Below are 17,971 nucleotides of genomic sequence, written 5' to 3' on the forward strand. Positions count from 1 at the left end.
TCCAATTTTCCCTGTTATTTTCTCCTGTTCTTTTGACATTTCTCCTCTCTGTCTACTATTCATTTATCTTCTGTATTCTTATCCACACTGTACAGTGTGTCCCCTCTTGTCCCTGTCACTATCCTCCTCCCATGTTCATCAATTGTCTTCTCAGGGTCCAAATCATCCCTTGATATTCAGCATCCCTCCTCTGTGTCCCTTTCTCTATGCTCCCTCCATTGCCTGTATTTCCTTTCTGTGTCCCATTCCTACACCATGACCAACTTTTCTCTCTTCCCTTCTTCCTACAGGCCCCACCCCTGGCCCAACCTCTTCCTTCCTCCCTCTGTTGGTCCAACATCTCTCTCCCCAGTCTAGTCTCTCTCTTCACTTCACCAACTCCCCAGTGTAGCATTTCTCCTTCTCTGCCCCCTCCTCTTTGCTTAGGTCTCTCTTCTCTTTGCTAAAGTCTGTCTCTCTCCCTTCTGACTGCTTCCCTCTCAGGTGAGGAATGGCCTTGTGGTAGAGCTGCTGCCTCAGCATCCTGAGGTTGTGGGACCAAATCTCAGCGTTGCTCCTTGTAATCCTGGGCAAATCACTTAATCCTCCATTGCCCCAGGTACAAAATAAGTACCTATATAAATGTAAACTGCTTTGAATATGTAACCACAAAAAAGCAGTATACAAGTCCCATTCCTTTATTCCCCTTATCTCTCCCTTCCACTTTGCTCCAGATTAGAGAATGACAAGGGGAAAAAAAACTGTCCCTATCACTGCACCGTCCCCGGCCCACCATCCCCTTCACTGCCCCATCACCGCCATACCCTTCAACGCCATGTCACCGTCACCGCCATCCCCTTCACCGCCCTGTCACCGTCACTGCCATCCTATTCACCGCCCCGTCACCGTCCCCGCAGCATCCATACAAGCTTCAGTACTTCAATATTTAGCTTATTCCTTCCTTATAAATCAAAGTTCTGGCTGCTAAATTGGAGAAAGAGATGTTCAGCTGGCAGGACTTTGTTTATAAATTTTTATCAACACAACTAATATACTACTTTATCCTGAAACAAAAAAAAAAAGAAAAAGAAATAAAAATTTTTTTCTACCTTTGTTGTCTGGTTTCTGCTTTCCTCATGTTCTCATTCAATTCCTTCCATCCACTGTCTCTCTTCTCTCTGCATCTTCCATTTGCTCTGTTACTGTGCCTCTCCCTCTCTCCCCACCTCCAAATTGGTCTGGCACCCATCTTCTTCCCTCCGCTCCCCTCAAAGTCTGGCATCTCTGTCTTCTTCCCTGCCAGCATCTTCTCCCCCCTCTCTCTTCTCCATTTCCCTTCAGCATCTTCTCCCAATCTCTCTTCCCCATTTCCCTTCAGCGTCTTCTCCCCACTCTCTCTTCCCCATTTCCCTTCAGCGTCTTCTCCCTACTCTCTGTTCCCCATTTCCCTTCAGCATCTTCTCCCCACTCTCTGTTCCCCATTTCCGTTCAGCATCTTCTCCCCACTCTCTGTTCCCCATTTCTCTTCTGCGTCTTCTCCCAATCTCTCTTCCCCATTTCCCTTCAGTGTCTTCTCCCACTCTGTCTTCCCCATGTCCTTTCAGCGTCCTTCTCCCCACTCTGTCTTACTCATTTCCCTTCAGCGTCTTCTCCCACTCTCTGTTCATTTCCCTTCAACATCTTCTCCCCACTCTCTGTTCCCTATTTCCCTTCAGCATCTTCTCCCCAGTCTCTGTTCCCCATTTCCCTTCAGCGTCTTCTCCCACTCTGTCTTACCCATGTGCTTTCAGCCTCCTTAGAAACATAGAAACATAGAAAGATGACCGCAGAAAAGGGCCACAGCCCATCAAGTCTGCCCACTCTATTGACCCACCCCATTAAGTCTGAATGCTAATGACCTAGTTCCTTAACTCGACCCTCGTAGGGATCCCACTGGATGTCCCATTTATTCTTAAAGTCGAGCACGCTGGTGGCCTTGATCACCTGCACCGGAAGTCTGTTCCAGTGATCTACCACCCTTTCTGTGAAGAAATACTTCCTGGTGTCACCACTAAATTTCCCTCCTCTGAGTTTGAGCGGGTGCCCCCTTGTGCCCCCTTCTCCCCACACTGTCTTCCCCATGTCCTTTCAGCGTCCTTCTCCCCACTCTGTCTTCCCCATGTCCTTTCAGCGTCTCCTCCCCACTATGTTTTAACCATTTCCCTTCAGCGTCTGTTTCTTTCCACCCCACCTTTCCTCCCTTTCTCCCTCCCTGCCCTTTACCTTCGTGGCCGGCGATGTCTAAACTTCCTTCTTACAGCAGCCGGAGCATTGAAGTTGCATATGGCTGCTGGAAAGGTCGTCTCTGATACAACTTCAGGTTATGTCAGAGATGACCTTTACGGCAGCCACACGAAGCTTCAACGCTCCGGCTGCTGTAAGAAGGCAGTTTAGAAATCGCGGCCATGAAGGTAAGGGGCAGGGAAGGAGTAGGGAGCTGTTTAAACTCGGTGGCGGCAGTAAGGAGGGAGGGAGCGCGATAGGTGACCACGCGCGTTCCCTCCCTTAACTGTGGGGACAAGGCCATTCACTGCTCCACGGGGCGGTAAATGGCCCTGTCCCCGTAGCCACGGTGAACACAAGTTTTCTCCTCACCGTTTTGGCGGGTTACCCGCTGCTAGCCGCGGGTAACAACCACCGTGTCATTCTCTACTCCAGATCTCTCTCCCTTCCCTTTGCTTCCCCCCCAATCCAACATCTCTCCTCTTCCCTTTTAATCAAGGACTTTCTCTCTCTCTCTTCCCTCTCCCAGGTCCCACTTCTCTATTTTTCCTCTTATGCATCCCCTGAGTTTCAGCATCTCTTCCCCTCTCTTGCCCCTGCATGTCTGGCATTACTTTAACCCGTTCACCCCTTTCTCTCTGCAGACTCAACATCTCTCTACCATCCTACCCCCAACTCACACAAGCCCAGCATCTCTCTGCTTTCCCCAGCCAGCATAGGCCCAACTATCTCTGCCCACTTCCTCATGGACCCAACATCTATTTCCCCTTCCCTGCAGTCCTCAAGATCATGGGCACAGATCACTGGCAGATGCAGCAATTAAAACAGACTGCCTCTACACGACCCTGCCTGGGCTTTTCCGAGGCTGGGTTCCGACTCTATGATGTAACTTCTTGTGGGCATGACCCGTCCCAGGATAGGGCTAGGCAGGGTCAGGCAGAGGCAGCCTGTTTTAACTGCTGCCTCTGCTGACAACTCACTTGCGGGCTTAGAGGATGGCAATGGGAGGGGACAAAGAAAGATACTGAGCCACATGGTGATGGGAAGGGGATTGGAGAGATATCAGACACACAGTCAGGGTTTACTGGTAGGCAGCTAGAAAAAGGAAAGTGGATTCACTATCACAGGCAGCCTCTACCATTGGGCAGCACTGGGCATTTGTTCACTCAACCCTGAAATGTCCTGTTTGTCCAAATTCAATTGTAAGCTCTTTTGAGCAGGGACCTTCTAGTGAATATTAAATGTATAGAGTTGTATAAGCCTTTCAGCGCTACAGAAATGATAAATAGTAGTAGTATCTCTGCTCCTGGAGCTGATTAGTTTTAGGTAGTAAGAAGGTGCATAAATGGAAGTATTCTAGTTTTTCACATGCCTAGGTGGGTACTTAAGTATGTAAATGACCTCTTATAGCATACCAATTGGTGAAAAACTAGTTGCCATGCTTTGATTGTGTGTACTTTGGTTGGTGGGCCTGTGCATGGATGGAGTTCACATGTACATGCATAAATTATAGAATGCTATCATTTGTTTGAGCTCATGTATATATCTAGGTGTTGACATTTCCAGCAGTTACAGGGCTCACCTAGGTATACTGGTGATCTTTGCCACCTGCATTAGTATCATATATGAAATCTTAGAAGGCCTCTGTTCTGCATGCCAGCTGTGTTTGATTTTATATCCAAACAAACTCATCAAGATTCTTGACTTAAACTATCCTCCTATTAAGCATGTTAATTTTAAAAGGCTGTGGGAGAGTTCCTTCACAGTTCAGATAAGATCTGGAATGGCCTTCCCATTCAGATTAGAACATTATTTTACCTGCTTTTTGGGGGTTTTTTTAAAAAATAATTTTTTTAAAAAACCTACCTATTCCAGGAATTCTTGCTGAATAAGTGCCAATGGATAATTCTATATAAAGTTGCTTGCAGCTAACAACTGATTGAGTGAATCCTTCTTATGTCAAGCTGCTTTGAACGCTGGAGAACCAGGTGAGCTATAAAACCTCAGAACAGAATAGAACATTCCGTACAGAAAAATTGGCATTTACTTTTCTTTGTAGAATAAGCCGAATATATGTACCATAATCAGCAACTACTACCCTCTGAAAGTACAGAATATGTTGTGCAGGTCAGTAAAACAAATCCTACTTTAAGATTCTGCATTGTATGTTCTGACAGCAGAGTATGAAAAATGTACCAAATGTATGAAAACCAAGTTACAAGTCTTTTTGGTAGAAAGCTATTGTCACTGACACGCATTTATTTCATCATTCGATCAGTATATTGTACCTGGTGTACAAATATGCCATTAATCCTAAAGGTGTCCCTGCTTGTAGAATCTTTGATTTGTTGGGCTTGTCACCTTTATGCTCTCTCACACTGTAGAAAGACAGTAATGATTTCTCTTCAAAATGGCGGTACTCCGTTTTACACTGTGTTGTCATATTAATTACTATAGGAAGAGCACATTGTTCAAGTCCCCATTGCTCTGCATCGGAAGCCTGTTTAGAAAGTTTAAAAAAATGTTATAGTGCAGATAAAGAATTGTTTCCCACTTGCAATACCATGTTTCCCCGAAAATAAGACCTAACCTGAAAATAAGCCCTAGCTGTAGGCAGCCGCGTTTCCCTGCCCCACCACGCAGTCACACCGCCGAATCCCTGCTGACCCTCCATCCTTCCCTGCCAACCGATCCCCGCCGACCGCGACCATAAATACCTTGCTGCAGAGGAGCGTCGGACCAGCAGCACTCACAGACGGCCCCAGCGAGAAGGCCACGAAGCAGTCTGTGAGTGCTGCTGACCTGATGCTCCTCTGCAGCAAGGTATTTATGGTCGCGGTCAGAGGGGATCGGTTGGGAGGGAAGGATGGAGGGTCATCGGGGGTTCTGCTACACAAGGGATGGGAAGGAGGAAAGGATGGAAGCTGGGCAAGGGTTCTGCTGCACAGGGGGATAGGAAGGATAGAAAGATGCTGCAGAGGGAAGGCACAAAGGGATTGGTGAGAAGGGAGGAAAGATGTTGCACATGTGGGGGAAAGCAAAGAAGAAGTATTGTGATGAAGGAGAGGAAGGGAGAGATGATCATGCACATGAAAAAAATAAGCCCTACCCGAAAATAAGACCTGGTGACTTTTTTGGGCCCCCAAATGAATATAAGACACTGTCTTATTTTCGGTGAAACACGGTAGGTGTTTTTCATAGACAACATGATTGATCTGACCAGGGCAGGACTGACAATGATCTGTGTCCCCAGACAATATGGGTCATGGTTGAAGACTACAGAAGAGTGGGTCCCTTACTGCTGTGGCCCTCAGGCCAATAACATTTAAAGTTGTTCAGACTAAAAACTTGCCCCTCCTTTGGTAACACGCAGCACGGGTTTTAGCGGCGGTAGCGGCACTAACTAATCTGATGCTCATAGAATTCCTATGAGTGTCGGAGCAGTTACCGCTGCTGCCGGCGCTAAAACCCGTGCTACGTGTTAGTAAAGGAAGGAGTTGGTTATCTGAAAAGTAATTATGATGATATATACCAGAAGAGAATGAGAAATGAAATCAGACCTACCTGTAGATATTTCTTTACCAGTTCAAGAAACTGAACCTTTGATTTCATTTCTTCAAGTTGGCTTTTCAGTTTGATCATTATAGATCTAACCTCTGCAACTTAAGACAAATATATTTATCATGAAATTATATCCATAGTCAGCTATTTATTTAAAATCAATGCTCAAATGAAAATTCCTACTTACCTTTGTTTCTTCTTTCTTTCTGCAACAGTTTTTGGTAGAATTGTACAGTCTTTTTATAATTCTTCGTCTCAATCGTTAGTTGCTGCTGAAGTTCCTAACAAAAAAATATATTTAAAGAAAGCATTATGCCTATTCAAAATGAAGCTCTGTATTTATGTAGCTTAAATGATACTATGCTTTGCAATCTAGGAAAAAGCGATTTTATCAAATTCCAAATAAACTTGAAACTATGTAGTTATGGAAAATGAGAGCAGCAGACCAAATACATTTTCCCAGTAGCAGAAAATGTGAGGAAAACTTTGTTGAATCTGATATCAATTCACAAATAGCACAATTATCAAGATTTACATGATTGTTCTAACACATATAGGAACAGATAGTCCAAAGTGCTTATGGAGATGGCAATGGATGCTGGTGTCTGCATCTATGAGACAAATATGGTTTTTCTTGTTACATAGAGCATTTTGGACTCCGGTTAGATTACAAAAATTAGATAGTTCCAAGTCTAATAGATGCTGGCACTGCCATCTTGAACCTGGGACGTTAGATCATCTATTATACTATTGTCACTTGATACTTCAATTTTGGAGATCCATTTGGGATTAGGTGAACAAAGTACTGGAAAATCCAGTGGCACTAACATATGACACTGTGCTATTTGGCACTTTAATGAGAGCTAAAAGTCAAATATCATCTCACAATAACAGACTTCTCTTTATTATGATAGGGGTTGCCATACAGTTTATTTTAAGGAATTGGAAAAACTGGGATCAATTAAATTATACCTTTTGGTGGGAGTCTCTGTGTCAAGTCTTTAAAATGGAACGTATCATGGCTATACAACAGGGACATTATAAGAAGTTTCTGGAAATTTGGGAGCCATTGACAAAATACTGCAAAGAATGATTGTTGTTGATTTTGTCCCTTGATCATGCACGTCCAGGGTGGGGTGGGAAGGGGGTTGGAAAATATTTTTAATCTTTGAGTAAAAATTTTTGAATATGAAGATGGGGGGGTGTTATATGTATTTGTCATAGATTACAATTTGATTGAATTTAGGTGCTATTATAATGTAATTTGATTGTATATTGTGTTGCACTTATTTTTGGTTTCAAAATGAATAAAGATAATTAAAAAAAAAAATGCAAAGAGGATATTTTAAGAAGTTTCAGGATGTGTGGAAACCATTGACAAGATATTGTACAGAGTAACTGGATACGTTTCCCTTAAATATATCAGTTTAAAAGGGTAGGGTGGGGATTGTGGTATTGATGTGTATTTATATGATTATTAGTTATGTGGTAGGGAGGGATGGGAGGGGGTAGGGTAAGAAGTTATGTAATTAACCAAAGATAGAATGTAAGTGAAATTTGCATTGATTATCTGATTGAATATGTACTTACACTTTATGTAATTTTGAAAATGAATAAAAATTTGGAAAAAAAAAAAATGTTGGCAGTTTAGGGCCCTTTTATCAAACTGCACAAGAGGTTTTTACGGTGAGCCGACATTGTAAATGCTACAATGCTCACAGAATTCCTATGAGCATCAGACCACTTACCTCCATGGTCTGTACTAAAAACTCTAGCGCAGCTTGATAAAATGGAGAGTTAGTTAGATAGCATTTTACCATCCAAGTCACTTTCAGGATCATTCTATAACAGATAGAATGCTGGTTTTGGTGTCTATTTTAGGCCTGTTTTATAAAGAAAAGTAGGTGCCAGCTTTTCTTTATATAATACTACACAGCAAGTAGTTGAAAATTCACTTACATTTTAGGTGCCATTATACCAGCCCTTTAACTGATGTAAACGCTTACATAAGAACATAAGAACTACTTTACTGGGACAGACCAAAGGTCCATCAAGCCCAGTATCCCATTTACAACAGTGGTCAACCCAGGTCCCAAGTACCTAGCTAGATCCCAAGTAGACATCTAGATCAGTGTCTCACAAACTTTTTCTGCCACTGTACACTAAACTCAGGGCCGCGTCTACAGGGCTTCTGAGTATGCGTGGAAGTCTGCGGCCCTGAGCTCTGGGGCCTTCCAAAACCCAGACAAATTGTTGCTTTTGGAAATCCCGCCATTGCTGGGGGGGGGGGGAGAGGGGGGCAGAGAGGAGGAGAGGCGGCACCTGTGCTGGCAGTGACCACCACGGAACATAGTTTGTGATACACTGATCTAGATGCTAGCATGAACAAGCATAAATGATGGAATGCAATCATTTAAGCATATACCTGTGCATTGTGCTCATACTGTCTAAATTCCATCATGCACATGACTACTGGCAAAGTACATGCAACAAATCATGGTGTGTACTTTTCTGCTAGTTAGTATTTTATGAGGTCACTTAAGTGCATAAATGACTAGTTCTAGAACTGCACATCTAGATAACCAAAGTTACAAATAAGCAGGTAGGGTAGAGGGTGTTATCTAGTACATCTTCTTTACATCAAAATTAGTACCTGTATTTACCGTAATATGTAAACTGCTTTGATTATAACCACAGAAAGGCAGTATAGCAAATCCTATCCCCTTTCCTTTGCCTTTCCATTTATTGCACAAAGTTCACAATCTATATAGAGACTGTGAAATTTGTGCACTTTGGATCATTTGATTTATTGCCATTCACAAGCACCTTTCAGATTATGAGATGCAGATGACCACTGCTTTTCCATACAATTGAAGTTTATTACACTTTATTAAAAAATATTGTTTTGAGAAGAATGGACATTTGCAATGATTTTTATTTGAGAGATGGCTTGAGTGTGATACACTTCAGTTCTGAGCACATATAACAACCATTGTTAGAAAGAATTTATAATATATGAATTATGATTTTTCAGAGGATTGTTTTGATTTGCTTCTGTGAAATTTCCCCTAGTCTTAGGGCTCCTTTAATGAAGCTGCGTTAGAGCATTAACGCGCAGAACAGCGCACACTACATTGCCGCATGCGCTAGACGCTAACGCCAGCACTGGGCTGGCGTTAGTTCTAGCCGCGTAGCGCACGGTGTAGTGCGGGGTAATTTCCTGCGTGCGCTAAAAACGATAGCACACCTTAGTAAAATGAGCCCTTAATGTCATTACCCCTTGTGTTTTGTGATTTCATAAGAACATAAGAATAGCCTTACTGGGTCAGACCAATGATCCATCAACCCAGTAGCCTGTGTTCACATTGGCCAATCCAGGTCAATAGTACCTGGCCAAAACCCAAAGAATAGCAAAACATTCCATGCTACCGATATAGGGCAAGCAGTGGCTTCCCCCATGACTATCTCAATAACAGACTATGGACTTTTCCTCCAGGAATTTGTCCAAAACTTTCTTAAAACAGCTACGTTATCTGCTCTTACCACATCCTCTGGCAACGCGTTCCAGAGCTTAACATAAGTGAGGATCTCACCCTTAACAAATCTAAGGCCCTGATTCTCCAAAAGTGCGTCCCGATTTTAGTCAGCTATAGGCGTCCTACAGCTGTCTAATCAGTCAATCGGGATGCACGTTTCTTTAAAAAAATGCTCCCCAGGCAGGACTGAAGGCGCCTCCGGGAGCCTAGGGAGACTCGCAAGACGCCTAAGCTCGCCTAAGCGCCTTAGGCGAACCTAGGTGGCCCTACGCGTCTCCCTAGTAGAGGAAGAAACCTTAAAATGTAGGCCAGCAAAATGCATTGTAAGTAGACGCAGCCACTATACTTATCGCGGCAAGGGATCTCTCTGCCGCGATAAGTATAGTGGGCCGCGGCCTGTCCGATCGGATGCCCCCCTCCGACACTACCGACCGCCCCCCCCGACATTACCGATCTCCCTCCCCCCCCAGACCTTAGACTTAGTGGGGATGGGCGGACCCGCTATGCCTAAGGCCTGATTGGTCCAGGCTTCTAGAGCCTGGGCCAATCAGGCCTTAGGCTTCGGCGGGATGGGCCGGGAAGGGGCGGGCCCGCCTCATTTCGACGAGGCGGGCCTACCAGCTGGACAACCGTCTGGCCTGAAGAACAGGTTAGTTTGGGGGTTGTTAGCGTCAGGGGGGTGCGTCTTCGGGCAGGAGGGATTGGACACCCTCCTGCCAGCAATCGGTAGTGTCGGGGTGGGAGGGAGATCGGTAATGTCGGGGGGGGGCATCCGATTGCGGGCCTCGCCTTCAATATAGGCGGCCTGCCTGGGGAGCATTTTTTTTAAAAAAACGTGCATCCCGATTGGCTGATTAGACAGCTGCCTAAACTCGGGACGCACTTTTGGAGAATCAGGGCCTAAGTGTATAGGGCAATGGTTTTTAAACCTGTCCTGGGGGACTCCCAGCCAGTTGTTTTTTGGTTTTTTTAAAATAATTTATATTGCGCATATCCTACAATTCTATGCGGATTACAAATTATTCAGGTTTTCAAGATATCCTCAATGAATATGCATGAGAGAAATTTGCATATAGGCAAATCTCGCTCAAGCATATTCCTTAGGGATCTCTTAAAAACCTGACTGGTTGGGGGTCCCTCAGGACAGGTTTAAGAACCACTGGTGTAGGGCAATTCTTTAACTGGGCACCTTCATTTATGTGCCCCTTCTGTGTATAAATACATAGAATACTAGCACTTGCAAGTGTAAATGTTCACTTATCTGCAAAAGTGTCAGTAGGGTACCTAAGCACTATTCTTTAAAGGCACATGCAAGTGGTATAGCACGTAAATACAAGGGGAATGTGGACGGAGCATGGGCAGGACTTCCATTTATGCATGTAACTTACAGAATTATGTCAGTTACCTGCAACTTTATCACATTTATGTGACCAAAGTTATGACAAGTCTAAGGCTGGTGTATGAAGGGCGTGCTGAAAAGTTCTCAGCCCAACCAGCCAACTTCCTAAATTCTGAGCATTAATTTGCCAATGTAGCTGAAAAGAGTGTTATATCTTATTTTGTTAAGTGCCAATTTGCAGAAACAAAATTCTATGTTTTGACATTGTTTCAGATCATTGATTGAATCATATCCACGTCATTCTCTTCTTGGTGGGGCCGAGAACCTTTCAGCACCCTCTTATAATTGAGGATGTGTCAACATAAACTGAACCAATACAGGTTAGGCTTTCATTGTGTGGCATCAGGGTGCCTACTTATAGAACTGCCCCCCGTATTGAACAAAATTATGATCTGTTCATCAGTAGTGCATATTTTTTAAATTGTATACACAAGGACAAATTTTTTAGAACCCACATTTGCATACCTCTAGGGGCAGTTTTATAAGAGCTTACTTACTTCTAAATATTTTCCTTCTATGGTTAATGATGTACAAGCTGCCCACAAAATCAAGCCGATGTTGTCTGTAGTAGATGTTCAAATAATACAAAGTCTTGTTATTGTTAAATTGGATTTTTGTAATGCGTTATTTTTGGACGTGGCCAAATCCAAAATACATGCTTTACAAGTGGTGTAGAATACAGCTGCTATGGTGATTACTGGAACTTCCCGCTTTCAACATATTTCTCTAGTGTTGAAACAGATACACTGGTTGCCTGCCACATTTCGCACCGAGTATAAACTTTTGACAATTATGCATCAGATTGTATATGGAAAGGCACTATGATATCTAGTGCAAGTTTTAAGGAAGTACTTACCATCACTCTCTCTGTGTTCAGAATCAATAATGAAGTTAACACAAGAACATGTACACGAGATACATTATAAGACAACTTGGATGTCAGCAATTTCTGTGGCGGGTCCATGGGGCGGTGAATGGCCTTGTCCCTGTACCCATGGCAACCAGTTAATTATTTCCCCTGTTCCAGCAGGCTAGCCGCGGGTAACAGTCACTGTATCATTCTCTAACCATCACCTCTACCAGGAGACTATTTCACACATCTACCGCCCTTTCTGTAAAAAAGTATTTCCTTAGATTACTCCTAAGCCTATCACCGCTTAACTGCATTCTATGCCTGCTCATTCTGAAGTTTCCTTTCAAATTATGCCACATTGGTATTTAAACGTCTCATCTTCCGTTTCCCGCCTTTCCTCCAAAGTATATGTATTGAGATCATTAAGTCTGTCCTCATATGCCTTCCACTGGACCAACTCCATCCTGTTTATATCTTATTTAAGGTGTGGTCTCCAGAATTGAAAAGAATATTCTAAATCAGGTCTCACCAGAGTCTAATACAGGGGCGTCAATACCTCTTTTTTCCTAATGGCCATACTTCTCCCTATGCATCCTAGCATCCTTCTAGCTTTCGCTGTCACCTTTTCAACCTGTTTGCCCACCTTTAAATCATCACATACTACCACACCCAAGTCCCGCTCCTTATTTATGCACAAAAGTTCTTCACCTCCTAAACTGTACCATTCCCTTGTTTTGCATTAATGCTTTATATCTAAGGTTACAAACCAGGTTCCCATTGTAATATGTGTATTTTCATCAACAAATTTAGTAAATGTGAAGATATTGAAGGGAATAGACTTTAGTATAGAGAAAAAGAGATTGTTCACTCTCTCTGAGATGGAGAGAACAAGAGAGCAACAAGAGGGCGCTCTCTAAAGTTAAAAGGGGATAGATTCCATACAAACGTAAGGAAGTTCTTCTTTACCCAGAGAGTGGTAGAAATCTGGGACACTCTTCCAGAGGCTGTTATAGAGCAAAACACCCTCCAGGGATTCAAGAAAAGGTTAGATAAGTTACTGCTGAACCAAAACATACACAGGTAAGGCTAGACTCAAATAGGGCACTGGTCTTTGACCTAAGGGCCACCGCGTGAGCGGACTGCTGGGCACGATGGACCACTGGTCTGACCTAGCGGCAATCCTTATGTTCTTAACATAATTTTAACTGATACAATGTCCATTTCAAAAAAATAATCCAAAGACTTTGACAATGGTCTAGAAATGAATCTCTGGTAAGAATTACAAAGTAAAAACACAGAACACAATTGCAGTTCTGAAGCAAAAACTTGACTTCCCTTTTAATTAGCACATGTTAGTCGAAAGCATTCAAAATATACTCAATACTGGAAAGTAAAACTATTTTTATATTTTCCTATTTTAATACTGGGGCATTTCAGAGAAATCTGGCCTGATGGTGATATCTAAATGAAACATAAGAATATACTGGAATCTGTAGGAAATGAGCTTTCATGAATTTTATGGCTCATAATCTCTGTAAAAATATGTATTGTTAATTTGAATTTTAAGTAGCATGTCTGCTTAGTCTTTATAAATTAGGCATGGCATATTTGAAGGTGCATCTGTCAACATTTTTACAGGCACTCTGTTACAGAATGATATCCAACAAGATTAATAATTCCTTCACTTCAGAATTTATTCAAGCATCATTGTTAAAAAGTTTGGTAAAAAAGCAAGTTAAACAACGTAGTCTCCATCGAGGGTTATGTACTTAGTCCAGTAGGTTTCCAGTTCTTTCGCATTGTAGAAAAAATAGTTTATGAAAAAACTGGAAACTTAAGAGGCAAATTCTATAAATAGCATCCTAATTGTATGCAATGGTAGGCGTCCTACCGCTGTCTAACCAGCCAATCGGGATGCATATTTAAAAACAAACAAGGCAAGCCACCTACACTAGGTGCGTCGCAGGTGCAGGGAGACACGTCGGGACACTGGGCATGGACATGGGTTCACTCAGAAGTGGCCTTGGGTGAGCTTAAGAGGCCCTAGGCATCTCCCTTAGGGCGTGATAGACGCCTGAAATGTAGGCCAGCAAAATTCTGTCCTACATTTCAAATAGGCAAGGCCACCAAGCTGATCGCTGCAAGGGAATCTCCCTGCCACGATCAGCTGAGTGGCAGTAACTGGGAACCCCTTCCCTGAGACTCCATGGCAGGAGGGATGTCCATTCCCTCTTGCCACCAACCCCGACCCCCCCCCCCCAGACTGTCCGCAACAGGAAGGATGCCAAATCCCTCATGCCGCCATCCCCAACCCCCACTCCAAACTGCCATGCCAAATCCCTCATATCGCCACCCTCAAACTCATCATCGAAGTTCCCTAGCAGGAGGGATGCCCACTCTTTCCTGTCAGAACCCTCAGAACAACCCCAAGTACAATAAGCAGGAGGGATGCCCACTACCTCATACCAGTAGGCTTTCCCCAAAACCATGACACCCCCTCCTCGGATCCCCACCAGATCCTAACCTCCCAACCCTTTTTTTAGTACGGCCAGCGAGAGGGATGCTTAATCCCTCTGGCTGGAAGGCCTGTCTCTCCACAATAGAAAGCCTTTCCCTTCCTGGTGCATCCTGGGATGCACCAGAGAGGGGCCTAAGGCCATAACTGGCCTAGGCATTTAAGGCCTCTCCCATAGGAGGGGCCTTAGGCACCTGAGCCAACTGGAGTCTTAGGCCTCCTTCTCAGTGCATTCTGGGGTGCACTGGGTATGGCCTAAGACTCCAATTGGTCAGATACGTAAGCCCCCATGGCTTAGGAGATGCAATTCTGTATAAGATGTCAGTGTATGATTCTCAGCCGCCGCTAAGGCGGCAGCTGAGATCGGCGTCCTATACATTATTTCCCCCCTAAGTGTCTAGCCCTTGATAGAGACTACGTTGTTTAACTTGCTTTTTTACTAAACGTTTCAAACCACCCTTGTATACCGAGTGCAATTTGGGGGTTAGATACCAAATAGAAAATTACACACAAAAAAGAATTCTAAATACAGATTAAACATAATCAAAATTTGTTAATATTTGGTTCAAATGACAACTAGCCTATCTAATCTGGTGTATCTAATCATGTATTTTTTAATGAGTATAACATGGGTACACTGGATGGGCCGTTCAGGTCTTTTATCTGCCGTCATTTACTATGTTACTATGTAAAAAATATTTCTTAAAATTAGGAACACTTACTAGTTTCTTGGCCATTATGTTTGGTGTTTCATTTTCCTTCTGAAGGCCAAGTTTATGTGCATAACTCTGAACATCTAGATGAAAACACTGAGCACCATAGAAAGCACTTCTCCAGCCAGGGTTGCATATATAAACATCAGCCGTATTGTAAAACATATCCTCTGTATTTTCTTCATTCACTGTTTTAAAATCTGGCCTAAGACTGAAGCTGTCAGCTTGTAGCAAATTCCATTTCTTAGAGTGTTCTTTGGTTTCTATTCTTAGTAGAGGATTTTGTGGACTGTATTTCTTCTCAAAGCTGACTGGCAATAACTTCTGGAAGTTCATGTCTTCAGATTGTGAATCAATAGTAGGCGGTATTTCAGTGTAAGCTGTTACCAGTGTTTCTTTTCCTTGAAAAAGTAATGAAAGGCCATATGTTGGAGCACACACACATTAAACTCATCCTCACATTTACCATATTTGTGAAGACAAAAAAAAAGAGCCTCACCCCTGTCCTAGGTGGCTGCCGGTATGCAGTCAGGACTATAACAAGCTATAATTGCACCCTGTGTAATTTGCCCTCCATAGCGCCCACATCGTTTATTGCCCTGCCTTCACCTTCTCTTCCATGATATATATCAGACTTTCAGTTGTGAGTTTTGTACTCTATTCAAAATTAAAAATACAATTCTTTCTCTAGCTTTGTTATCTAGCCATCTAAGTTTTCTAATCATGTTGGTCCCAATCTCTGCTTTCCTCCATCTTCTCAACTCTCATGCCAGGTTTTTGTGTCTATTTGTCATTTGTCTTCTTCATCTCCTCCACTACTACATCCATCTCTAACATTGTTTTTTCCCTCTCAACGTTCTTCAGTTTATTTTTCTCCCCTCTCTTCATTCATTCTTACTATATGGTCTTCAATATCCCTCTTTTTTACTGTCCACCTACAGCTTTCTATCTCTTTTCTCTCACACCACACTTTTCATTCCCCTTTCTCTTATTCCCCAGTCTCTCACTAACTCTGTCCTCTACTCCCTTCCATTCAGCATGTCCTTCTCTCTCATCCTTTCATCCTTCTTTCCCCCCATCCAGCATCCTCATTCTTCCCCTTTTTCATTTAGGATCCCTTTTTCTTTCCCAATCCTTCCATTTAGCATGATCCCCTCTCTCTCCTCCCTCATCCTTCTATCTGACATCTCCCCTTACCCCTTTTTCCATCTGGATTCCCCTTTTTTCTCTTCCATCCTTCCATTTAGCATGTTTACGGGGGAGGGATGTATAGGCTGCCCCCATGTGGTTTTAAAACTCTTAGATAAGCTGCAACTTGTAACATGGGGTGGCTTATCTAAGAGTTTTAAAACAAGTATAGACATTTTTTCAGCCTATAGACTGGGGCAGCCTATATGTGGAGAAATATGGTACCTGCGTGGCCTAAATGCGCATGAGGTGAGTATCTTTTAATTGAGAAAAAGCTCTGAAATGAGGGGGCATGGGATGAAGGTGAAAGGGGACAGACTAAGAAGTAACCACAGAAAATACTTTTTCACAGAAAGGGTAGTAAATGCTTGGAACGGCCTCCCGGTGGAGGTGGAGATGAAGAGTGTATCTGAATTCAAGACAGCTTGGGACAAGTACGTTGGATCTCTAAAGGAGAGGAGGAGGTAGTGGATGGCATGTTTGGGCAGACTAGATAGGCCATATGGTCTTTATCTGCCTTCATTTTTTTAATGTTTCTAATATTTTATTCCTCTAGAAAGTGTTAAGGATAACTGGTGTTAACTGTGGAAGTAAAGATCTATAAGTTACATGGTTATCTGTTTATGCCGCTTGTTGAAAGCTAATAAAGACTTGAGTTAAAAAGTGTTTATAAACCTCCCAATATTTAACCACAGCAATCATCAGTTTTTAAATATTTCAGTATTCCAGCAGAATACTGGCCAACACTGAATAAACTAACTGGCCGTGATATTAAAGCTGCTAACTGGACATTTAACTAGTTAAAGTTAGCACAGTTTTTTGTTGTTGTCTTAACTTCATCCAGATTAGCAATCTGAATATGCATGTTAAATGGATAACTTCTGGCTCCACCCAAACTCCACCAACCCCTCCCTCTGGCACCCCAACACTATTCTGATAGAGCCGAAGCAGTCGGAGGCAATGTTCAGTGACGTTATCTAATTCCACTGCTTGGCTCTTTGAATTTTAGTCCCATAGGTTTCACTAGTGATACCTGGATTTAAATTAAATGTTTCTAGTGAACCGTCAGTCTGAAATGGCATATCAGGCATAAGGGAAGTATAGCACACAGATTCTTCATGCTGCACCAGATGTAGCTGTGTACAGTTTGACTGTTTTTCAATCTTTTTAGTTTTTCTTGGTTTTTTCCTAGAAGGAGAAGTGTTATTTCTCTTAAAATTCTCTGAGGTATTGATCACGGTTGAAATATCTTTGGATATCCTGAAACTGGGAAATGGAAAGAATAATTAGTATGCATATTATTATTTAATAATGTCTGTTAAAGTAAAGTACAATCTTAAATCTAAACTCGAATTATTGAAGAGTTTAAAAGTATATGAGGGGGTGCTGAAAAGCTCTCAGCCCAACCAAGAAGAGAATGACGTATATATTGATTAGATAATTTCCTAAAAGAGAAGTCCATAGGCAATTATTGAGATGGCTTAAGAAAATCCACTGCTTCTTCCTAGGATAAGCAGTATAAAATCTGTTTTACTACTTGGGATCTAGGTTGGCCACTGTTGGAAACAGGATACTAGGCTTGATGGACCTTTGTTCTTAATCAATGATCTGAAACAATGTCAAAACATAGAATTTTGTTTCTGCAAATTGGCACTTAACGAAATAAGACAACAGCCACAGTGGCAAAATAACACTCAGAATTTAGGAAGTTGGTTGGTTGGGCTAAGAACTTTTGAACACCCCCTCTGTATGGAATATTAAATGTGCATTTAAATGTGAATCAATACAAAGTAATTAAAGAGTACGAACACATGCAAAACTCAGGCTGAAGACCTTTTAATGTATGAGTAAGTATAATTGCAATGTTCAACATAAACATCACTTAATGTGGCATGCAATAAATTTTACCAGTAGCATGCACAAGATAAAAAAAAGCTGTGCAGGACATGCTAACTACCTGCTCTA

The 17,971-nt window shown here is 42.6% G+C and overlaps 1 protein-coding gene across 13 annotated transcripts in view; it reads right to left on the reverse strand.

Moving 5' to 3' along the window:
* The window catches only part of KNDC1 (kinase non-catalytic C-lobe domain containing 1), a 116,293-nt gene that overhangs the window by 38,863 nt on the left and 59,459 nt on the right, over window positions 1–17,971 (reverse strand). For 10 of the 13 annotated variants that reach the window (XM_033941854.1, XM_033941850.1, XM_033941856.1 and 7 more), the window contains 5 exons: window positions 17,040–17,272; window positions 14,828–15,219; window positions 5,990–6,083; window positions 5,806–5,903; window positions 4,530–4,741 (listed from right to left, as the gene is read on the reverse strand). In XM_033941854.1, coding sequence (XP_033797745.1) covers window positions 4,530–4,741; window positions 5,806–5,903; window positions 5,990–6,083; window positions 14,828–15,219; window positions 17,040–17,272 — 1,029 coding nt within the window. Of the gene's footprint in view, window positions 1–4,529; window positions 4,742–5,805; window positions 5,904–5,989; window positions 6,084–14,827; window positions 15,220–17,039; window positions 17,273–17,971 lie in introns of those variants that run through there. The other 3 variants (XM_033941852.1, XM_033941853.1, XM_033941863.1) reach the window with 3 other exon arrangements.

The sequence above is a fragment of the Geotrypetes seraphini genome, chromosome 4 (genome assembly GCF_902459505.1).
Source record: "Geotrypetes seraphini chromosome 4, aGeoSer1.1, whole genome shotgun sequence".
Lineage (NCBI taxonomy): Eukaryota > Metazoa > Chordata > Amphibia > Gymnophiona > Dermophiidae > Geotrypetes > Geotrypetes seraphini.